At 34.0% G+C, this 25367-nt stretch overlaps 5 protein-coding genes across 6 annotated transcripts; all 5 read left to right on the top strand.

Moving 5' to 3' along the window:
* The first annotated feature begins 631 nt into the window (after positions 1 to 631).
* Positions 632 to 24289, top strand: LOC120283312. Of its 2 annotated transcripts, XM_039289960.1 has the most exons (2): positions 632 to 849; positions 23940 to 24289. In XM_039289960.1, exons 1-2 carry the CDS (start codon positions 690 to 692, stop codon positions 24203 to 24205), a joined length of 426 nt encoding a protein of 141 aa, XP_039145894.1. In that variant the 5' UTR covers positions 632 to 689; the 3' UTR covers positions 24206 to 24289. The 2 variants fall into 2 exon arrangements, with proteins under 2 accessions (XP_039145894.1, XP_039145893.1); XM_039289959.1 differs by lacking the exon at positions 23940 to 24289 and having other exon boundaries at positions 632 to 1268.
* On the top strand, positions 5528 to 6259 carry LOC120283314. The gene has a single exon (XM_039289962.1). It carries the CDS (start codon positions 5688 to 5690, stop codon positions 6111 to 6113), a length of 426 nt encoding a protein of 141 aa, XP_039145896.1. The 5' UTR covers positions 5528 to 5687; the 3' UTR covers positions 6114 to 6259.
* LOC120283317 (uncharacterized protein At5g01610-like) lies at positions 10425 to 11147 on the top strand. Its single transcript, XM_039289963.1, has one exon. It carries the CDS (start codon positions 10579 to 10581, stop codon positions 11002 to 11004), a length of 426 nt encoding a protein of 141 aa, XP_039145897.1. The 5' UTR covers positions 10425 to 10578; the 3' UTR covers positions 11005 to 11147.
* On the top strand, positions 15094 to 15846 carry LOC120283313. The gene has a single exon (XM_039289961.1). It carries the CDS (start codon positions 15240 to 15242, stop codon positions 15663 to 15665), a length of 426 nt encoding a protein of 141 aa, XP_039145895.1. The 5' UTR covers positions 15094 to 15239; the 3' UTR covers positions 15666 to 15846.
* Positions 18631 to 21568, top strand: LOC120283318. Its single transcript, XM_039289964.1, has 2 exons — positions 18631 to 19171; positions 21499 to 21568. Exon 1 carries the CDS (start codon positions 18685 to 18687, stop codon positions 19105 to 19107), a length of 423 nt encoding a protein of 140 aa, XP_039145898.1. The 5' UTR covers positions 18631 to 18684; the 3' UTR covers positions 19108 to 19171; positions 21499 to 21568.
* Positions 24290 to 25367: the final 1078 nt, after the last annotated feature.

The raw sequence follows: 25367 nt of genomic DNA, 5'->3' as shown, positions 1-25367 counted from the left end.
TTAATACAATTTAGAATCACTTTTCCTGTTCAAGAATTTTGTGATGGAGAGTTTTCAGCAATTGTCATAGAGAATGTGATTGATATCTCAAAATAATGTAGAATTTAATCTTGCGAATAATTTTCAAATTTGAATATCAATAGTTTCTCTTTAATGATATTGGACTAAATTGATAAATTTATTGAGTTATTTACTCCTAAAATTTTTTATATTTATATCTTCACAAAAAGCTTGAAATCGCACGTATACCATTGTAAATTCTCTTGCATGGCATATCTTATGCATACATTAACTTTGAATTTGAATTGCAATATATTTTTTCAATAAATAAATAAGAAAAATTTTATATGATTTCTCTTTCATATATCCCGTGAAGAAGGTGAATAGAGAGACAATAAATAACCCATTTATATCCGCTTGACTTTTCTCATATGAAAGATATAAATTGTCTGAAGCCTCCTTTTGCTGACCAATGCAACATTGTCCGAGTCCCACATGCCAAGTCAAAAGCTCCAAAGTCAACGTTTAAACTCTTCTCCACTATCTTCCTCTCATCTTCCCTTGCTCTCCCAACGTTCATCTATATATACACACCCTCAACCCTATCATTCTCTCAACACCACCAGCACCTTGCACCTCCATCACCTTAAGGTACTCCAAAACTCCCTCTTTATTCTTGTTTACAAGAAATGGCATCCCAAACCATTGAGAGTCACCGGGAAGGTGCAGAGATCGTAAAAGGTGATGCTGCTTGCAAGAAGAAGGCCGCCGAAGTGCTCGGAGAGCTCGGTCTTCCGAATGGTTTGTTTCCATTGGATGGCATTCAAGAGTTCGGTTACAATCGTGCAGGCGGATTCATTTGGCTTGTCCAGAAGAAGAAGAAGGAACACACATTCAAGAAGATCAAACAAGTTGTGTCTTATGCCACTGAGGTGACTGCCTTTGTTGAGAAGGGAAAGATGATGAAGATCAGCGGAGTGAAGACTAGAGAGCTTCTTCTTTGGCTGTCTGTTGTGGAGATGTACATTGAGGATCCTTCTTCCGGGAAGATCACCTTCAAGACTGGCACTGGTCTCTCTGATAGCTTCCCTGTGTCTGCCTTTGAGCTTGAGTAGAGTGATACATTAATTGGAGCTCTAGAGCCGGTGTTATTTTTCTTCTTCATGTGTAGTTGTTTCACTGTTTTAATTTATGGTTGTTCTGTAGCGAATATGCATCACTGTTATTTCTTAACATAAAGAATAAAAATTTGCAAGCTTCTTCATTAATTTAATTATATGTCCTTTTGATGAATAACTGTAATCTTACTCTTCTGATGAATCTATCTGGTTATGAATTATTTTATTTTTATAAATTTAAATAAAATTACAACAGCTAACAATCTTTTAGTCTATTGATACCATAACTTTTGTGTAAGGTGTTCGATCATACCTCCTGTACGTAGTGGAGTGAAAGTCTCGGAGTCTACCTACTATAAGCAACCAAAGCATCAGCTAACTTCGCCATTCTTATTTATCAGGATGTCCTCCTACATCACAAATGTCGTTTGATCTTTCAGAAAATCCTCCTCCAAAATTTAGAAATAGCAATAATAACAAATAATGTAATCACTATTATGACAGATCACGAAAGTTCTCTGATGAGTATTTCTTAAGTATCCCATAGTGGATTGTAATATTTGCTAGATATAAAAATAACGTATTAAGGATTGGATTTTAAATAATTAATTTTTAAAAGAAATTTTGGTTTTCAATTTATGATTAAAAAATACACCAGTTTTAATCATTTTCTGAACAACAGAGAGTTGGTTGTTTATTCCATTCTTCGTCTCCTCATTAAAGTGATATAATAATAATAATAATAATAATAATAATAATAATAATAATAATTTACTTTATATTATTGAGTAGAACTTATACAAGATGATCTCCAATGTGTCTAACCTCTATATATTTATATTTTAAAAGTAAAACCATGTGATTTTTTTTTTAATTAGATAAATCACCCAAACAGATACAAATATAAATAGAGGGAGTGTAGCATTGAGGAGAGAGGAGAAGGGTATTAGAAAGAAACAGTAGAAGTAGAAGGGAATAAGAGAAATAAAAAATGTTATAGATTAAATGAGTTACACTAGGGTGGTTAAGTGGCTTGTAAGAGGATTAAAAGGAGACGAAAAGGGAGAAAAAATCTTCAATTCACCTATTGGATTATCTATTCGTAGTCACTCTGTAAGTTGTTGGAATGTTAAAAATCTTTAGACACCTCCTTAATTAAAGGCTAGGGGTTCCCTCAATCTTCATGAAAGAACCCAAAAAGTAGAGATCTTATTTGAGTCTCTCAAGTTCAACTGCTTTGAATTTGGGGCTACAAATGACTAAAATAGAAAAATAGGATCACTCTTAATAGAAAGATAACTTGCAAGAAATATTATTTGAATATATGCAGTTTTTTTTTTCTAACCAAATATTTTAAAATATAACTTGGATGAGGAAATTCCAAATGTTAGTAGACAGGTTCAAAGTTGGCTCTCCAAAAGGACCATATATGTGTCTGCTATAAATTTCATACTTATGGTAAGAATCTTCTCACATTTCACCGACATAAATTTCACATCGTTAAGGAGAAAAACAAAGCTAGAGATTCTATATACTTGGTGAAAAAAATCATTTTATCTCGTTTGCTAGAACAAATATAGGTACTAATAATGGCTCGTGACCTCCATAGAACACTAATCTCTTGTATTAACAACAACGCTTGGGATTGCCAATGACCAAATGGCCTATTGGTATATGGGTGACCGATAGAGCTCTTCACCAAGTGGTGAGAGTTTGATTCTCGGCTGAGGGCACATTTCTGGGAGATATGAGTGGTGGTTGTGTGTGGGTGATCCCAACGCCCATGTGTGCTCGGGCCCCGCCCCCACTTGCTCCACCAAGGCTTGTGCATGACTCTGATAGTTTAGCAGGGCCTTCGGGCTGTCTGTTCCTCTTGTCAAAAAAAAAAATAACAACGCTTGGGATTATGAACACCATCAATTATTGAACAAAATTATAATTTTCTATTGTTAATGGTTTTTTTTATTGAACAAAATTCTAGTTTTCTATTGTTAATGATTTTTTTGTATGGCTGTATGATGAGAATAATAAACCTAGCTAGATTTACTATAATGATTAATTTTTGCTATTTCACTAAAATCAACATGTGCAAAAGCTAGCCGCCCATGTACTGGATGTCAGTATTCAAACTTCCTGCTTGGGTTATTCATGAGATTGATAAAATCAGAAGAGACTTCCTTTGGAAGGGCCCGGATCTTGGATCTAAGGGAATTAGATTAATTGCTTGGAAAAGAATCTGTCGACCTCGTAACATGGGTGGTTGGGGTATTTTGGATTTACAGGTCTTCAACAACGCTTTGCTGGGTAAGTGGTGGTGGAAAATTACAACAAAGCCAGTTTCCTGTTGGACCAAGATAATAAATGCCAACTACGCGATTAGAGAAACGCCTAGCATTTTATACCATCAACCACCTAGAAATAAGTCTTTCTTCTGGTCGGGAATTAATGCCATTCTACCCTCATTTCGATCATGTATTATCAAATCAATTGGGAGTGGTAACGATACACTTTTCTGGTTTGATAGATGGTTAGAGGGTATATCTCCAAAAGATCGTTGGCCTTTACTCTTTTTGGACTGTTCTTTACCTTGGATTACAGTCAGACAATTTTTTCATATTCTTAATTCCCGTGGTAATACTTTCACAACAACCTCCACAGACGATTTTGACATAATTCAAAATTATATTCCGAATTGTTCCAATGATCAAGAGGATTCCTTTCTCTGGTCATTGAATAGTAATGGAGCCTTCTCTGTCAAATCATACAACTTTCTTATTGATGGAGGAATCCGCAGTCAACTTCACTCCAAATTCTGGAAGATAAAATCACCTAGTAAAATAACCCTATTCTGTTGGCTTGCATGGGACAATAAAATTCTGACTCTTGAGAATCTTTTTAAAAAAGGTTGTAATCCAAATGCCACTGACACATGTATACTATGTCATAACAACTCAGAATCAGTGGACCACCTTTTTATAAATTGTATTTTCTCAGAAAGAATCTGGTCTTACATTAAATGTTTATTAGATATTGATACTCTTCCTTCCTCTGTCTCTAATATCTGGACCACCTGGATCCCTTCTTTGAATCCTACTTCTAGGATTATCTGGGATCTCTGCTCTAGAGCCATCTTCTGGAATATCTGGCTGGAACGCAACAACCGTTTTTTTAATCAAATTCAGTCTCCCATTTTTTCTACTCTTTACAAAACAACTAATTTGCTTCTTTCTTGGATTTCTGCAGACGCGGAGGCCCATCAGCAGGAACCCTCAGATGCTGTTCAGAGGATTAAAAGATCCCTTAATTTCCTAAGCTCTAGATCAACCGATCCCGCTGGGGATTCCGTGCATACCTCTAGTCAGGAGTAATCCGATCTCGTTGTTGCTGGACAGGCCTGTGTCTCCTGATGGTTGACTTCGCCGGCCCGGCTTATTATCGTTTCTCTCCTTGTCTTTTCTGTTTTTTTTTCTTTTTTTTCAGTTCTGATTTGTTTTCCTCATTTCTGGTGAGGAAAACAGTCTTTTATTTTATCTTTTGTCTGGTACTTTAATTTTTTTTTGTACTTATTGTTCACTGTTACCTTCTATCTTTTCTAATAAATCTGTGGTTTATCCACTTTATTCAAAAAGCTAGCCGCCCATATTTATATACATACATATATATATATATATTTGTTTGATAAATGTGGTTGAATCGTTATTTATGTTGACCAAATATATCATATAAATTTTAAAAATAATTTGTTTCCAAATATTGCCAAAAATAAGAGCAATGACATGACAAAGAGGATTAATAAATTGATGGTCAAATAAGAGAGCTAAATGTCCAGTAACATTTCTTCTAACAATGTAGGTTCTCTCACTATGCACATTGCACATGTGCCATTCTTTGGATTAGCGGCATTGGCCATTTTTTTCTTAACCAAAAAAATCTAAATTTGAATCGAACATCAACTAACAAAGATTATTTCCCTCCCAAATTGCATTACAGAGAATTAATTAACTTAATTTGGTTCCAAAAATATCTTCTAAGCATGCACATTAAATGATTTTAATCGCATCACATGACGTCTGACCGAGTTAATAAATAATTAAAAGATTGTTAAACCACCATAACTAGTGTACTATCGTACTCATCTATATTTTGATACTTTTCGCAGAACGCATTTGTCGCATTTGTTAAAAAAATTAATCAGGAAAAAAAGTTTTTTTTTTAAATATGGTCCTTCATTTGTTTAAAATAAAATGACTCACATGCTCGCCCATGCACCTATATCTATGGACGGATGATACAAATCATGGCTTAATAGAAAGAAAGAAAAACCAATTCATATCCACCCAACTTTCTCATTGAAAGAAATAAATAGAAACCTTTTGTTGACCAAGAAACTTTGTCTGGGTCTGCAAATACAAAGTCAAAGTTTAAACTCTTCTCCACTCTCTCCTTTCTTGTGCCCTGTTCTTCCAATCTTCATCTATATATACACAAACCTCAACACCACCATTACCACCACCACCATCACCCTAAACTACTTCAAACCTCCAAAACTCACCCATTCTTCCTCAAGAAATGGAATCCCAAGCCATTGAGAGTCACCGGAAAGGTGCAGAGATAGTAAAAGGTGATGCCTCTTGCAAGAAGAAGGCCGCCGAAGTGCTCGGAGAGCTCGGTCTTCCGAATGGTTTGTTTCCATTGGATGACATTCAAGAGTTTGGTTACAACCGTGCAGGTGGATTCATTTGGCTTGTCCAGAAGAAGAAGAAGGAACACACATTCAAGAAGATCAAACAAGTTGTGTCTTATGCCACTGAGGTGACTGCCTTTGTTGAGAAGGGAAAGATGATGAAGATCAGCGGAGTGAAGACTAGAGAGCTTCTTCTTTGGCTATCTGTTGTGGAGATGTACATTGAGGATCCTTCTTCCGGGAAGATCACCTTCAAGACCGGCACTGGTCTCTCTGATAGCTTCCCTGTGTCTGCCTTTGAGCTTGAGTAGAGTGATACATTAATTGGAGCTCTAGAGCCACTGTTATTTATCTTCTTCGTGTGTAGTTGTTTCACTGTTTTAATTTATGGTTGTTCTGTAGCGAATATGCATCACTGTTATTTCTTAACATAAAGAATAAGAATTTGCAAGCTTCTTCATTAATTTATATGTCCTTTTGATGAATAACTGTAATCTTCTTCTTCTCATGAATCTATGTGTTTATAATTTATTTTATTTTTATTTTTTATGTTTTATAAACTTTAAAGAATTTTAAATAAAATTATGACAGCCTACAATCTTTTGGTATATTGATATTAGAACTTTTGTGTAAGGTGTTCGATCATATCTACTGTAGTGGAGTGAAAGTCCCGGAGTTTGCCAATTATAAGCAACCAAAGCATCAGGTAACCCCATTCTCATCTCTCATGATGTCCTCCTACATCACAAATGTCGTTTGATTTTTCAGAAAATCCTCCTCCAAGATTTAGAGTTAGCAATACTACCAAATAATATAACCACTGTTTGAACGGATCAATAAAGTTCTTTGATGAATATTCTTTGAGTATCCCATAGTAGATTGTAATACTTGCTAGATAAAAAAAAACGTATTAAGGATTGAGTTTTAAATAATTAATTTTTAAAAGAACATTTGGTTTTTAATTTATGATTAAAATATACACTGGTTTTGATCATTTTTGAACAACAGAGTTGGTAGTTTACTCCATTCTCCTTCTTTTTGTTAAAATGATATAATAATAATAATAATAATAATAATAATAATAATAATAATAATTTACTTAATATTATTGAGTAGAACTTATACCGGGTGATCTCCAATGTTTTTGAAAAAGTGGATAAACCACATTCATTAACGGTGATCGCCAATGTGTCTAATCTCTATATATTTATATTTTAAAATCAAAACCATGTGATTTTTTTTATTTTTTTAATTAGATAAATCATCCTAAATGTATTAGAAATATAGATGATACAAATATAGATAGAGGGAGTGTAGCATGGAGAAGAGAGGAGGAGAAGGTTATTCGAAAGATACAGTAGAAATAGAAGGGAATGAGAGAAATAAAAATAGTTATAGAAATGAGTTATACTAGGGTGGTTAAGTGGCTTGCAAGGGGTTTAAAAGAAGAGAAAAAGCGAGATAAAATCTTCAATTCACTCATTGGATCTATTCATAGTCACTCGATTTGTACGTTATTGGAATGTTAAAAATCTTTAAACACCTCCTTAATTCAAGGGTTTCCCTCAATCTTCGTGAAGAACACAAAAAGTAGAGGTCATATTTGAGTCTCTCAACTTCAACTACTTTGAATCTTGGGCTGCTAGCTACAAATCACTAAGATAAAAGAATATGATGATCATTCTTAATAGAAAAGACAACTATTGGCAAGAAATATTATTTGAATATTCACCCATTGGATCTATTCATAGTCACTCTGTCAGTTATTGGAATGCTAAAAATCTTTGGACACCTCCTTAATTCTAGAGTTTCCCTCAATCTTCGTGGAAGAATACAAAAAGTAGAGGTCATATATGAGTCTCTCAACTTCAGCTACTTTGAATCTTGAGCTACAAATGACTAAAATAAAGAAAAATATGATCACTGATCTTAATAGAAAAGACAACTATTGGCAAGAAATATTATTTGAATATGTAGCTTTTTTTCTTGACCAAATAATTTAAAATATAGCTTGGATAGGAAATTCCAAATGTTGGTAGATAGGTTCAAAGTTGGCCCTCCAAAAGGACCATATATGTGTCTGCCATAAATTTCATAGTTATGGTAAGAATCTTCTCACATTTTACCAACATAAATTTCACATTGTTAAGGAGAAAAACAAAGCTAAAGGTTCTACTTGGTGAAAGAATCATTTCATCTCGTTTGCTAGAACAAATAGGTACTAATAATGGCTTGTGACCTCCATAGTGCACTGAACTCTTACCTTAACAATAACGCTTAGGATTATGGACACCATCAATTATTGAACAAAATTATAGTGTTTCGTTATTAATGATGTTTTTTATATAGCTATATGATGAGAATAATAAGACTAGCTAGATTTAATATAATGATTTTTGCTATTTTACTAAAATTGACATTGTACAAAAGCCGGATAAAATAAGGGTGGATAGGTGGGATTTAGTTTTTTTTACTGTTGCGATCAAGTTTAAATGGTTGAGATGAAAATATTGCATATTCCACTTTTTTTTTTATGTGCCACTGTTCATAAAAGCATTATTCATCTCACTTAGTACTATTGACAGCAATATTATAGATTATAACTATTCATTCGAATGGATGATATCAAATCTGAGAGTTGATAGAAGGACGTTCGTTCATAGATAACTTATTTACGAACGCCCCTAAAATACTCGATCGTACTCTATATATATTTATATATTTGTTTGAAAATGTGGTCGAATCATTATTTATGCCGGCCAAATATATCATATAAATTTTAAAAATAATTTGTTTCTTCCAAATATTGCCAAAAATAACATCAATAAGATGACAAAGAGGATTAATAGACAGATGGTCAAACAAGAGAGCTAAATATCTGACATTTCTCCTAACAATGTAGATTCTCTCACTATGCACACTACACATGCGCCATTTCCGGGTTCACCATTTTCCTTAACCCAAAAACCTAAATTTGAACCGTACACCAACTAACAAAGATTATTTCTCTTACTGATTGCATGGCAAGGATTTATTAACTTCGTTTAGTTCCTAAAATATTTTTTGGGCATGCACATAAAAAGACTTTAATCTCTTTATATGATGTTCGTTTAACTAAGTAAAAAAATATAAACTACCGTAATTGGTGCACTACCATAGTTGTTTATATATCCTTTGATACTCTTTATAAGGCGGTGCTTATCATTTTTGTTAAAAAAATAATACTAATAAACTAGACAAAACATTTTTTTTTTTTGGGCCATTTAATAAAATGGCCCTCCTTTTTTTTAATTAAACCAAATGGCCCTAGGACCATCACATCATGTGATATGCTGACTGGGCTGCTGATGTGGCATTTTTAAATAAAAAATCCTGATTTTTTTCATTTTAACCCTTGAATTGTTTACTAATCAATAAGTTGGCTTATTCTTGGGTTTTTTTGACCAATTTTTGTTTTAAAAAATTCATTAAACTTTTAAAATTTATTAATAAATGGTTCCACCTGTTGGTCGACGTACTGCTGACCGACCAAAGATCAGACGTAAAAGAATGCTTATGGATAGAAACCCTGATCCTACTAGACATAATTTATGCTCTATATGTAAACAATCCGGTCATTATAGAACTACTTGCCCTAGACAAGGGAGAAATATATGATGTAACTTTACTTTATATTTAAATGCAATTATGCTTTTTAATTTTAAATAATTTTAAAATTTATTATTGATTTAACGATTTAATTTAAAAATAAATTTGTGTTTTCATATTCAAATATATTATTTAAATTAATTTTTTAATATATTAAAAAAATTACATTATTTTTTTAAGCAAAATTTGGGTTAAGTAATCAAAGAGTTTTTGTTAATTATAATACAAATAAAAAGCCACACTTATATATTGCTTAAAAAGTTGTTTCATTAAAGGTTTAATATTTTCAAAAGTTAAAATTTTAAAATTTGTGTTTTCATATTCAAATATATTTTTTTAATTTAATTTTTTTAATAAATTAAAAAAGTACATATTTTTTTAAATAAAATTTGGGTTAAATAATCAAAGTGAAAAGATAATTTGTTAATTATAAAAGAAATAAGGGATTTAAATTAAAAAAACACACTTATATATTTTTAAAAAATTATTTAAAAATTTAATAAATTTTTTTAAAAAAATTTGGTCAAAAAAACTCAAGAATAAGCCAACTTATTGATTAGAAAACAATTCAAGGGTTAAAATGAAAAAAAAAAATCAGGATTTTTTATTTAAAAATGGCACGTCATCAGCCCAGTCAGCGCCCAGTCAACATGTCACATCATGTGGGTGATGTGATGATGATCCTAGTGCCATTTTGACAATTAAAAACTACCCTAAAGGCTATTTTGGTTTAATTAAAAAGGAGAGTCATTTTATTAAATGTCCCTTTTTATAAATATGGTCATTCATTTGTTTAAAATAAAATAACCCACATGCTCGCCCATGCACCTGTATCTATGGACGGATGATACAAATCATGGCTTAATAGAAAGAAAGAAAAACCAATTCATATCCACCCAACTTTCTCATTGAAAGAAATAAATAGAAACCTTTTGTTGACCAAGAAACTTTGTCTGGGTCTACGAATTCAAAGTCAAAGTTTAAACTCTTCTCCACTCTCTCCTTTCTTGTGCCCTGTTCTTCCAATCTTCATCTATATATACACAAACCTCAACACCACCATTACCACCACCACCATCACCCTAAACTACTTCAAACCTCCAAAACTCACCCATTCTTCCTCAAGAAATGGTATCCCAAGCCATTGAGAGTCACCGGAAAGGTGCAGAGATAGTAAAAGGTGATGCCTCTTGCAAGAAGAAGGCCGCCGAAGTGCTCGGAGAGCTCGGTCTTCCGAATGGTTTGTTTCCATTGGATGACATTCAAGAGTTTGGTTACAACCGTGCAGGTGGATTCATTTGGCTTGTCCAGAAGAAGAGGAAGGAACACACATTCAAGAAGATCAAACAAGTTGTGTCTTATGCCACTGAGGTGACTGCCTTTGTTGAGAAGGGAAAGATGTTGAAGATCAGCGGAGTGAAGACTAGAGAGCTTCTTCTTTGGCTGTCTGTTGTGGAGATGTACATTGAGGATCCTTCTTCCGGGAAGATCACCTTCAAGACTGGCACTGGTCTCTCTGATAGCTTCCCTGTGTCTGCCTTTGAGCTTGAGTAGAGAGATACATTAATTGGAGATCTATATAGCTAGAGCCGGTGTTATTTATCTTCTTCGTGTGCAGTTTTTTCACTGTTTTAATTTATGGTTGTTCTGTAGCGAATATGCATCACTGTTATTTCTTAACATAAAGAATAAGAATTTGCAAGCTTCTTCATTAATTTATATGTCCTTTTGATGAATAAACATAATCTTCTTCTTCTGATGAATCTATGTGTTTATGAATTATTTTATTTTTATTTTTTTATGTTTTACAAACTTGAAAAAAAAACCTTAAATAAAATTACAACCCCCTACAATATTTTGGTTATTGACACCATAACTTTTATGTAAGGTGTTCGATCATACCTCCTGTAGTGGAGTGAAAGTCCCGGAGTCTGCCTACCCATAAGTAACCAAAGCATCAGCTAACCCCCATTCTGTTCTCTTAGGATGTCCTCCTACATCACATTTCAGAAAATCCTCCTCAAACTAGGTTTTAGAATTAGCAATAATAACAAATAATGTAACCAATGTTAGAGCGGATCATGAGTGTTCTTTGATGAGTATTAATTCCTTGAGTATCCATAGTAGATTGTAATGCTTGCTAGATATAAAAATAACTTATTATGGATTGAATTTTCAATAATTAATTTTTTAAAACAATTTTGGTTTTTAATTTATGATTAAAAAATACATTGGTTTTGACCATTTGCTGAACAAGAGAGTTGGTAGTCTACTCCATTCTCCATCTTCTACTTAAAGTGATAATAATAACATGTAATTATCTATAAATCCCTCTATAGTTTGCAGATGCCTTAAAAATCCCTTGAAGTTTGCTTATTCTTCAGAGGTCCCTCCTTTTGAAATTAATTTTTATCAAATCCAAAAGGCACTAACTGATTTTAAGGTGTAGTTAATTGGCCATGGAAATTTCATCTTTGTCCTTGTTCAAGTTCTAAAACCTAAAAGCGGGGAAATGACTGAACTGGCGTTGGAAACCGCCCAACAGTTGGAAACCCACCTCCTGTAACTGCTTAGGCGGCTCTTGGTCTTTTACTTATATGCGTCGTCGCAGTGGAACCCATTCTTCTTCTTCTTCTTCTTCTTCTTCTTCTTCTTCTTCTTCTTCTTCTTCTGCCTATGACTTTCTTCTTCTTGTTCGTTTGCCGACGACCTTGTTCTTCTCTTCACACTCTCGTCTTTCGACCGAAGTTCCCACAAACTTGTGAGCCTTCTTGCAAACCAAAACACAAGTAAAAAGGTAAGGAGAAGTCGGCCGACTTGCTGCAGATTAGTATTGTGTGCTTTTCGTGTGTATTTTTTTGGGTTTCCTGTGTAGAATCCAACTTTCGGCTGTGTGGGTTTCAGGCATTCGTGTGTATTATTTTGGATTTGTGAGTTTTTCTGTATAATATACATTTTTTCCTGTGTAAAATATCCTCATGCTATGTAAAATATAATGATTTTGTGTAATTTCAATTGAATACAGAAATGGCTTCCACTCTAGCTAATGCTAAGTATTACCTGACCCCTGTCGTAGAGACAACAAAGACCGTGAATTATAGTAACCATCCTTCGCCTTTGAAATGAGTCACAGCACAAGATTTCTCCATAATGACTAATACTTGCGTAAACATTGGAGAAACCCATAGGTTAAAAAAAAACATAAAGAGAAAGTAACCAAAACTGAACTACATCTCCCACAAAACTGAACAATAGGAATGGAGATGTTGATTACTTGAATGACAGAAAGAAGGAGGCAAAGAAGAAGAACAACGACAAGAAGAAGAAAAAGAGACAGAAGATAAAGATGAAGATGAAGTACAGTAAAAGAGGATGAAGATGATGGCTTCTGCCATTACTTACAAAAAGGTTAATGTGATTGGGCGGGAGGCGAAAGAGAGGGGCATTTATGTTATTAGAGAAAAAAGCCTCCAAAGCGTTAAGCGTGCCACAACAAGGAGTAAAAAAGAAGCTATGTAAAAAGGAGGGACTATATGGGAAGTGCAAATGTCAAAGGGACTGCAGAGGAAAAATGAAACTTCATAAAGATTTTTAAATAATTTTCCCTAATAATAATAATAATAATATACTTTATATTATTGAGTAGACCTTATACAAGGTGATCTCCAGTGTGTCTAACCTCTCTATATTTATAATTTATTATCAAAGCCATGCGATTTCTTTTGTATTTTTCTAATTTAATAAATCATCCTAAATGTAATAGAAATATAACTGATACAAATATAAATAAAGGGAGTGTAGCATATAAATAAAGGAAGTGTAGCACAGAGAAAAAAAAAGGAGAAGTGTATTAGAAAGAGAGAAATAAAAAAGGTTATATAAAATGAGTTATACTAGGGTGGTTAAGTGGCTTGCAAGAGGTTTAAAAGAAGAGAAAACGCGAGATAAAATCTTCAATGCACCTATTGGATTATCTATTCATAGTCACTGTGAAAGTTCTGAAATGTTAAAAATCTTTGGACACCTCCTTAATTCTAGGGTTCCCTCAATCTTCGGAACACAAAAAGTAGAGGTCTTATTTGAGTCTCTCAATCTCAACTGCTTCGAATCTTGGGACAAAAAGCAGAGGTCTTATTTGAGTCTCTCAACCTCAATTGCTTCGAATCTTGGGCTACAAATGACTAAACTAGAAGAATATGATCACTCTTAATAGGGATACAACTGGTGGCAAGAAATATTATTTGAATATGCAGTTTTTTTTCTAACCAAATATTTAAAAATATAGCTTATGTGACAAATTCCAAATATTAGTAGACAAGTTCAAGGTTGGTCCTCCAAAAGGACCATATATGCATTTGCCATAAATTTCATACTTACAGTAAGAATCTAATCACATTTCACCAACATAAATTTCACATTGTTAAGGAGAAAAAACAAAGCTAAAGATTCTACTTGGTGAAAGAATCATTTCATCTATTTTGCTAGAACAAATAGATACTAATAATGGCCTGTGAGAGAGCGTTGATCTCTCGTCTTAACAACAACGCTTGGGATTATGGACACCATCAATTATTGAACAAAATTCTAGTTTTTTTTATTATTAATGATTTTTTTATATGGCTATATGATGTGAATAATAATGATTTTTTGCTATTTTACCAAAATCGACATTGTACAAAAGCCAACCAAATATATATATATATATATATATATATATACATATATGTGGCGATTCCTTATTTGCGGACATCCGCAAAGCGTTCGCAGATGTCAAATATAAAAGAGAGGGTGCAAATAAGGGTGGATTGGTGGGATTTAATTTTTTGCTATTGCGATCAAGTTCAGATGGTTGAGATGAAAAACTACCTATCCCATATTTTTTATTATGCTATTGTTCATAAAAACACTCTTAGTCTAAGTTAGTATTGTTGGCAATACTGTTATAGAGTACTTTTCATTGGAATGGGTGATATCAAATCCAACATTTGACGTTCATTTGTAGATAATTTATTTACGAAAGTCTCTAAAATACTAGTCCTCTTGATATATATTTATATATTTGTTTGATAAATGTGGTTGAATCATTATTTTTGCCCGCCAAATATATCATATAAATTTTAAAAATAATTTGTTTCCAAATATTGCCAAAAATAAAAGCAATCAGATGGCAAAAAGGATTAATAAATAGATGCATGGTCAAACATGAGGACTAAATACATTTCTCCTAATTATATAGGTTCTCTCACCTTGCACATGAAAGAAATCTAATCATTCCGTATAACGTTTGTCCGAGTTAATAAATCTCTAAAAAGTTATTAAACCATCGTGATTAGTGCACACCCGTATTTGCCTATTCTTTGATACTTTTTGTGGGGCCGCGTTTGTTACTTTTGTTAATAAATACATAAATAAATCAGACAAAAAGGAAAAAGATTTTAAATATGGTCCTTCATTTGTTTTAAATTAAATGACTCACATGCTCGCACATGCAGCTATATCTATCATGGCCTAATCTAAGTCTTGTTAGAAATAAAAAGAAAAACCAATTCATATCCACCCAACTTTCTCATTGAAAGAAATAAATAGAAACCTTTTGTTGACCAAGAAACTTTGTCTGGGTCTGCAAATACAAAGTCAAAGTTTAAACTCTTCTCCACTCTCTCCTTTCTTGTGCCCTGTTCTTCCAATCTTCATCTATATATACACAAACCTCAACACCACCATTAGCACCACCACCATCACCCTAAACTACTTTAAACCTCCAAAACTTACCCATTCTTCCTCAAGAAATGGCATCCCAAACCATTGAGAGTCACCGGGAAGGTGCAGAGATAGTAAAAGGTGACGCTGCTTGCAAGAAGAAGGCAGCCGAAGTGCTCGGAGAGCTCGGTCTTCCGAATGGTTTGTTTCCATTGGATGACATTCAAGAGTTTGGTTACAACCGTGCAGGTGGATTCATTTGGCTTGTCCAGAAGAAGAAGAAGGAACACACATTCAAGAAGATCAAACAAGTTGTGTCTTATGCCACTGAGGTGACTGCCTTTGTTGAGAAGGGAAAGATGATGAAGATCAGCGGAGTGAAGACTAGAGAGCTTCTTCTTTGGCTGTCTGTTGTGGAGATGTACATTGAGGATCCTTCTTCCGGGAAGATCACCTTCAAGACCGGCACTGGTCTCTCTGATAGCTTCCCTGTGTCTGCCTTTGAGCTTGAGTAGAGTGATACATTAATTGGAGCTCTAGAGCGGGTGTTATTTATCTTCTTCGTGTGTAGTTGTTTCACTGTTTTAATTTATGGTTGTTCTGAAGCGAATATGCATCACTGTTATTTCTTAACATAAAGGATAAGAATTTGTAAGCTTCTTCATTAATTTAATTATATGTCCTTTTGATGAATAATTGTAATCTTACTCTTCTGATGAATCTATGTGGTTATGAATTATTTTATTTTTATAAATTTAAATAAAATTACAACCGCTAACAATCTTTTAGTCTATTGATACCATAACTTTTGTGTAAGGTGTTCGATCATACCTCCTGTACGTAGTGGAGTGAAAGTCTCGGAGTCTACCTACTATAAGCAACCAAAGCATCAGCTAACTCCGCCATTCTTATTTATCAGGATGACCTCCTACATCACAGATGTCGTTTGATCTTTTAGAAAATCCTCTTCCAAAATTTAGAAATAGCAATAATAACAAATAATGTAATCACTATTATGACAAATCACGAAAGTTCTCTGATGAGTATTTCTTAAGTATCCCATAGTGGATTGTAATATTTGCTAGATATAAAAATAACGTATTAAGGATTGGATTTTAAATAATTAAATTTTAAAAGAAATTTTGGTTTTCAATTTATGATTAAAAAATACACTGGTTTTAATCATTTTCTGAACAACAGAGAGTTGGTTGTTTATTCCATTCTTCGTCTCCTCATTAAAGTGATATAATAATAATAATAATAATAATAATAATAATAATAATTTACTTTATATTATTGAGTAGAACTTATACAAGATGATCTCCAATGTGTCTAACCTCTATATATTTATATTTTAAAAGTAAAACCATGTGATTTTTTTTTAATTAGATAAATCACCCAAACAGATACAAATATAAATAGAGGGAGTGTAGCATTGAGGAGAGAGGAGAAGGGTATTAGAAAGAAACAGTAGAAGTAGAAGGGAATAAGAGAAATAAAAAATGTTATAGATTAAATGAGTTACACTAGGGTGGTTAAGTGGCTTGCAAGAGGATTAAAAGGAGAGGAAAAGGGAGAAAAAATCTTCAATTCACCTATTGGATTATCTATTCGTAGTCACTCTGTAAGTTGTTGGAATGTTAAAAATCTTTAGACACCTCCTTAATTAAAGGCTAGGGGTTCCCTCAATCTTCATGAAAGAACACAAAAAGTAGAGATCTTATTTGAGTCTCTGAAGTTCAACTGTTTTGAATTTGGGGCTACAAATGACTAAAATAGAAAAATAGGATCACTTTAATAGAAAGATAACTTACAAGAAATATTATTTGAATATATGCAGTTTTTTTTCTAACCAAATATTTTAAAATATAACTTGGATGAGGAAATTCCAAATGTTAGTAGACAGGTTCAAAGTTGGCTCTCCAAAAGGACCATATATGTGTCTGCTATAAATTTCATACTTATGGTAAGAATCTTCTCACATTTCACCGACATAAATTTCACATCGTTAAGGAGAAAAACAAAGCTAGAGATTCTATATACTTGGTGAAAAAATCATTTCATCTCGTTTGCTAGAACAAATATAGGTACTAATAATGGCTCGTGACCTCCATAGAACACAAATCTCTTGTATTAACAACAACGCTTGGGATTGCCAATGACCAAATGGCCTATTGGTATATGGGTGACCGATAGAGCTCTTCACCAAGTGGTGAGAGTTTGATTCTCGGCTGAGGGCACATTTCTGGGAGATATGAGTGGTGGTTGTGTGTGGGTGGTCCCAACGCCCATGTGTGCTCGGGCCCCGCCCCCACTTGCTCCACCAAGGCTTGTGCATGACTCTGATGGTTTAGCAGGGCCTTCGGGCTGTCTGTTCCTCTTGTCAAAAAAAAAAAAAATAATAACAACGCTTGGGATTATGAACACCATCAATTATTGAACAAAATTCTAATTTTCTATTGTTAATGGTTTTTTTTATTGAACAAAATTCTAGTTTTCTATTGTTAATGATTTTTTTGTATGGCTGTATGATGAGAATAATAAACCTAGCTAGATTTACTATAATGATTAATTTTTGCTATTTCACTAAAATCAACATGTGCAAAAGCTAGCCGCCCATATTTATATATATATATATATTTGTTTGATAAATGTGGTTGAATCGTTATTTATGTTGACCAAATATATCATATAAATTTTAAAAATAATTTGTTTCCAAATATTGCCAAAAATAAGAGCAATGACATGACAAAGAGGATTAATAAATTGATGGTCAAATAAGAGAGCTAAATGTCCAGTAACATTTCTTCTAACAATGTAGGTTCTCTCACTATGCACATTGCACATGTGCCATTGCTGGATTGGCGGCATTGGCCATTTTTCTTAACCAAAAAATCTAAATTTGAATCGAACATCAACTAACAAAGATTATTTCCCTCCCAAATTGCATTACAGAGAATTAATTAACTTAATTTGGTTCCAAAAATATCTTCTAAGCATGCACATTAAATGATTTTAATCGCATCACATGACGTTTGACCGAGTTAATAAATAATTAAAAGATTGTTAAACCACCATAACTAGTGTACTATCGTACTCATCTATGTTTTGATACTTTTTGCAGAACGCATTTGTCGCATTTGTTAAAAAAATTAATCAGGAAAAAAAGTTTTTTTTTTTAAATATGGTCCTTCATTTGTTTAAAATAAAATGACTCACATGCTCGCCCATGCACCTATATCTATGGACGGATGATACAAATCATGGCTTAATAGAAAGAAAGAAAAATCAATTATATCCACCCAACTTTCTAATTGAAAGAAATAAATAGAAACCTTTTGTTGACCAAGAAACTTTGTCTGGGTCTGCAAATACAAAGTCAACGTTTAAATCCTTCTCCACTCTCGCCTTTCTTGTGCCCTGTTCTTCCAATCTTCATCTATATATACACAAACCTCAACACCACCATTGCCACCACCACCATCACCCTAAACTACTTCAAACCTCCAAAACTCACCCATTCTTCCTCAAGAAATGGCATCCCAAGCCATTGAGAGTCACCGGAAAGGTGCAGAGATCGTAAAAGGTGACGTTGCTTGCAAGAAGAAGGCAGCCGAAGTGCTCGGAGAGCTCGGTCTTCCGAATGGTTTGTTTCCATTGGATGACATTAAAGAGTTTGGTTACAACCGTGCAGGTGGATTCATTTGGCTTGTCCAGAAGAAGAAGGAACACACATTCAAGAAGATCAAACAAGTTGTGTCTTATGCCACTGAGGTGACTGCCTTTGTTGAGAAGGGAAAGATGATGAAGATCAGCGGAGTGAAGACTAGAGAGCTTCTTCTTTGGCTTTCTGTTGTGGAGATGTACATTGAGGATCCTTCTTCCGGGAAGATCACCTTCAAGACCGGCACTGGTCTCTCTGATAGCTTCCCTGTGTCTGCCTTTGAGCTTGAGTAGAGTGATACATTAATTGGAGCTCTAGAGCCACTGTTATTTATCTTCTTCGTGTGTAGTTGTTTCACTGTTTTAATGGGGTCATTTCACATGTGGCCACATAAGTTTCATAAGTATAACGCTATGGCCACAAAAGTTTTTTTTTCTAACGCTGTGACCACATAAGTTTACTCCGGTCACATGGGTGGCCACAACGGGCTGTTTCGGGGCTATTTCCGACGAAATTGATGACGTGGCTGCCAGCGTGGCTTATTAAATTCATTACTCTATCCGCGTGGCAGTCCACCTCAGCAGGCGACTGAGTAAGGCCATGTCATCTCCACGTCGGCATCACACGTGGCAGACCTTGTTCTCTCTCCCCCCTCTCATAAGGCCATCCCCAATGTTGAAATGATACACTAGCCCTAGTTCACAAACTGATAACCTCGCTCCAACCTCGCTCCCGACCCTTTTTCTCTTAGCTAGACTAGGGCATCGCTCCGGCAAGAATCGGGCACCATTCCGGCTAGAACCAGCCATCAATCCGGCCAAATTCGAGCATAATTCTGGCCAGTCTGTTTGTAAAAGATTCAAGATTGTGGGAAGTTAAATGTGTTTGTCAACCAGTTCGAATGAGATTGTCTCTTTGTATTGTGAGATTCAAATTTAATTTTGTTTTGAATGAATGCTTACGAGACTGTGAGAAGTTAAATTTACTTCACAATCAATGTGAGAAATTCTTCTGTGTTTGTATTTGTAATTAGGTCTATTGTGCAACTTAATTTGAGTTATTATTTTCCATTTGTTTCTTCATTTGAATTATTATTTCAATTGTGAAATTTTCACCTACGAATGAAGATCAAATCCATTGTATAATTTTCAGTTGTGTAATTGAATGAAGATCAAATCTGCAGAATCTTCAAAGTCTGCAGAATTGTTGTGCCAATTTGTACAATAATTTGTATAAAACCTGGGGAAAGAATATGGGAAAGAATATGGGAAAAAAAGGTAGCCCTAGTTCATGGGAATAAAACTACAGAAACCTGGGGAAGTATGCAATGCTAAACACTGGGAAAATTCTGGTACTAAAACCTGGGGAAAAAATCTTGTACTAAAACCTGGGGAAAGAAAAATCTTCTACTAAAACCTGGGGAAAAATCTTGTACTAAAACCTGGGGAAAAATCTTGTACTCAAACTTGGGGAAAAATCTTGTACTAAAACCTGGGGAAAAATAGAATTTTGAAGAGCTGCACAAACTTGGAAGAGCTGCAGAAATTCTGCACAATACAAACACCAAGTTATTCTATACAATATAAATCTTTGAGAGATCTGGAATAAAACTGCAAAAATTTTACACAATACAAACAATATATGCATTCTGCATAATAGAAATCAGTAAATCTAGAAGAAAAACTGCAGAAATTCTACACAATACAAACAATACAAGCATTCCGAACAAAAAGAAAATCAGCAGTAACTGGAAGAAAACCGCAGAAATTCTACACAATACAAACAATACAAGCATTCCGAACAAAAGAAAAATATGCGTAACTGAAGAAAACTACATAAATTCTACACAATATTTAAAGAAGACGAATACGTAACAATTAAACAACACATATCCAAATTAAACGATCGATCAATGGAATTTTTGAGACATTAAACAGGATAGAATAACAACCAAATTAAAGTTGGACAACTGATACAATTCCCAACTATTCAATTCCCAGTTTACATTAAAGAAAAATATTAGCAGTCTTATATTAAAACATTGCCAATCTGCAACTTCACACTTGACTTAGGTTGGCATCAAGATCAGCTCTAATTGGGGAAGAAGCTCTGACTGGGGAAGAAGCCATGTTTGCAGGTGGAGATTGAGTTGCTCCTGTGCAGTAGATGACATTGCCAATCTTGAATCTTTTACAAACAGACTGGCCAGAATTATGCTCGAGTTTGGCCAGATTGATGGCTGGTTCTAGCCGGAATGGTGCCCGATTCTTGCCCCGAGCGATGCCCCTAGTCTAGCTAAGAGAAAAAAAGGGCAGGGGAGGCGAGGTTGGAGCGAGGTTATCGGGCTTTGTGAACTAGGGCTAGGGTATCATTTCAACATTGGGGATGGCCTTATGAGAGGGGGGAGGGAGAACAAGGTCTGCCACGTGTGATGCCGACGTGGAGATGACATGGCCTTACTCAGTCGCCTGCTGAGGTGGACTGCCACGCGGATAGAGTAATGAATTTAATAAGCCACGCTGGCAGCCACGTCATCAATTTCGCAGGAAATAGCCCCGAAACAGCCCGTTGTGGCCACTCATGTGACCGGAGTAAACTTATGTGGCCACAGCGTTACAAAAAAAACTTTTGTGGCCATAGCGTTATACTTATGAAACTTATGTGGCCACCAGTGAAATGACCCCCTGTTTTAATTTATGGTTGTTCTGTAGCGAATATGCATCACTGTTATTTCTTAACATAAAGAATAAGAATTTGCAAGCTTCATCATTAATTTATATGTCCTTTTGATGAATAACTGTAATCTTCTTCTTCTCATGAATCTATGTGTTTATAAATTATTTTATTTTTATTTTTTATGTTTTATAAACTTTAAAAAATTTTAAATAAAATTATGACAACCTACAATCTTTTGGTATATTGATATTAGAACTTTTGTGTAAGGTGTTCGATCATACCTCCTGTAGTGGAGTGAAAGTCCCGGAGTTTGCCAATTATAAGCAATCAAAGCATCAGCTAACCCCCATTCTCATCTCTCATGATGTCCTCCTACATCACAAATGTCATTTGATTTTCAGAAAATCCTCCTCCAAGATTTAGAATTAGCAATACTACCAAATAATATAACCACTGTTTGAACGGATCAATAAAGTTCTTTGATGAATATTCTTTGAGTATCCCATAGTAGATTGTAATACTTGCTAGATAAAAAAAAACGTATTAAGGATTGAGTTTTAAATAATTAATTTTTAAAAGAACATTTGGTTTTTAATTTATGATTAAAATATACACTGGTTTTGATCATTTTTTGAACAACAGAGTTGGTAGTTTACTCCATTCTCCTTCTTCTTGTTAAAATGAAATAATAATAATAATAGTAATAATAATAATAATTTACTTAATATTATTGAGTAGAACTTATACCAGGTGATCTCCAATGTTTTTTTTTTTGTTTTGAAAAAATGGATAAACCACATTCATTAACGGTGATCTCCAATGTGTCTAATCTCTATATATTTATATTTTAAAATCAAAACCATGTGATTTTTTTTATTTTTTTAATTAGATAAATCATCCTAAATGTATTAGAAATATAGATGATACAAATATAGATAGAGGGAGTGTAGCATGGAGAAGAGAGGAGGAGAAGGTTATTTGAAAGATACAGTAGAAATAGAAGGGAATGAGAGAAATAAAAATAGTTATAGAAATGAGTTATACTAGGGTGGTTAAGTGGCTTACAAGGGGTTTAAAAAAAGAGAAAAAGCGAGATAAAATCTTTAATTCACTCATTGGATCTATTCATAGTCACTCTGTACGTTATTGGAATATTAAAAATCTTTAAACACCTCCTTAATTCAAGGTTTTCCCTCAATCTTCGTGAAGAACACAAAAAGTAGAGGTCATATTTGAGTCTCTCAACTTCAACTACTTTGAATCTTGGGCTGCTAGCTACAAATCACTAAGATAAAAGAATATGATGATCACTCTTAATAGAAAAGACAACTATTGGCAAGAAATATTATTTGAATATTCACCCATTGGATCTATTCATAGTCACTCTGTCAGTTATTGGAATGCTAAAAATCTTTGGACACCTCCTTAATTCTAGAGTTTCCCTCAATCTTCGTGGAAGAATACAAAAAGTAGAGGTCATATATGAGTCTCTCAACTTCAACTACTTTGAATCTCGAGCTACAAATGACTAAAATAAAGAAAAATATGATCACTGATCTTATTAGAAAAGACAACTATTGGCAAGAAATATTATTTGAATATGCAGCTTTTTTTCTTGACCAAATATTTTAAAATATAGCTTGGATAGGAAATTCCAAATGTTAGTAGATAGGTTCAAAGTTGGCCCTCCAAAAGGACCATATATGTGTCTGCCATAAATTTCATACTTATGGTAAGAATCTTCTCACATTTTACCAACATAAATTTCACATTGTTAAGGAGAAAAACAAAGCTAAAGGTTCTACTTGGTGAAAGAATCATTTCATCTCGTTTGCTAGAACAAATAGGTACTAATAATGGCTCGTGACCTCCATAGAGCATTGATCTCTTGCCTTAACAATAACGCTTAGGATTATGAACACCATCAATTATTGAACAAAATTATAGTGTTTCGTTATTAATGATGTTTTTTATATAGCTATATGATGAGAATAATAAGACTAGCTAGATTTAATATAATGATTTTTGCTATTTTACTAAAATTGACATTGTACAAAAGCCGGCTATATATATATATATACAAATATGGTGATGTGTTATTTGCGGACATCCGCAGAGCGTCCGCAGATGACAAATATAAAAGAGGGTGTGCAAATAAGGGTGGATAGGTGCGATTTAATTTTTTACTGTTGCGATCAAGTTTAGATGGTTGAGATGAAAATATTGCATATTTCACTTTTTTTTAATGTGCCACTGTTCATAAAAGCATTATTCATCTCACTTAGTACTATTGATAGCAATATTATAGATTATAACTATTTATTCGAATGGATGATATCAAATCTAAGAGTTAATAGAAGGACGTTCGTTCATAGATAACTTATTTACAAACGCCCCTAGAATACTCGATCGTACTCTATATATATTTATATATTTTTTTATCGTGCAGGCGGATTCATTTGGCTTGTCCAGAAGAAGAAGAAGGAACACACATTCAAGAAGATCAAACAAGTTGTGTGTTATGCCACTGAGGTGACTGCCTTTGTTGAGAAGGGAAAGATGTTGAAGATCAGCGGAGTGAAGACTAGAGAGCTTCTTCTTTGGCTGTCTGTTGTGGAGATGTACATTGAGGATCCTTCTTTCGGGAAGATCACCTTCAAGACTGGCACTGGTCTCTCTGATAGCTTCCCTGTGTCTGCCTTTGAGCTTGAGTAGAGAGATACATTAATTGGAGATCTATATAGCTAGAGCCGGTGTTATTTATCTTCTTCGTGTGCAGTTTTTTCACTGTTTAATTTATTGTTGCTCTGTAGTGAATATGCGTTATTTCTTAACATAAAGAATAATAATTTGCAAGTTTCTTCACGTATATGTCCTCTTGATGAATAACTGTAATCTTCTTCTTCTTCTGATGAATCTATGTGTTTATGAATTATTTTATTTTTATTTTTTTATGTTTTATAAACTTGAAAAAAAAACCTTAAATAAAATTACAACCCCTACAATATTTTGGTTATTGACACCATGACTTTTATGTAAGGTGTTCGATCATACCTCCTGTAGTGGAGTGAAAGTCCCGGAGTCTGCCTACCCATCATACCTCCGGTTTTTAATTTATGATTAAAAAATACATTGGTTTTGACTATTTGCTGAACAAGAGAGTTGGTAGTCTACTCCATTCTCCATCTTCTACTTAAAGTGATAATAATAACATGTAATTATCTATAAGTCCCTCTATAGTTTGCAGATGCCTTAAAAATCCCTTGAAGTTTGCTTATTCTTCAAAGGTCCCTCCATTTCAAATTAATTTTTATCAAATCCAAAAGGCACTAACGGATGTTAAGGTGTAGTTAATTGGCCATGGAAATGTCATCTTTGTCCTTGTTCAAGTTCTAAAACCTAAAAGCGGGGAAATGACTGAACTGGCGTTGGAAACTGCCCAACAGTTGGAAACCCACCTCCTGTAACTGCTTAGGCGGCTCTTGGTCTTTTACTTATATGCGTCATCGCAGTGGAAACCATTCTTCTTCTTCTTCTTTTGCCTATGACTTTCTTCTTCTTGTTCGTTTGCCGACGACCTTGTTCTTCTCTTCACACTCTCGTCTTTCGACCGAAGTTCCCACAAACTCGTGAGCCTTCTTGCAAACCAAAACACAAGTAAAAAGTAAGGAGAAGTCGGCTGACTTGATGTAGATTGGTCTTGTGTGCTTTTCGTGTGTATTTTTTGGGGTTTCTTGTGTAGAATCCAACTTTTGGCTGTGTGGGTTTCAGGCATTTGTGTGTATTATTTTCGATTTTTGAGTTTTTCTGTATAATATACATTTTTTCCTGTGTAAAATATCCTCATGCTATGTAAAATATAATGATTTTGTGTAAT

Source organism: Dioscorea cayenensis, chromosome 19, assembly GCF_009730915.1.
Source record: "Dioscorea cayenensis subsp. rotundata cultivar TDr96_F1 chromosome 19, TDr96_F1_v2_PseudoChromosome.rev07_lg8_w22 25.fasta, whole genome shotgun sequence".
NCBI lineage: Eukaryota > Viridiplantae > Streptophyta > Magnoliopsida > Dioscoreales > Dioscoreaceae > Dioscorea > Dioscorea cayenensis.
Note: the sequence above shows the minus strand (reverse complement) of the source record. Positions and strands in the feature narration are given on the sequence as shown.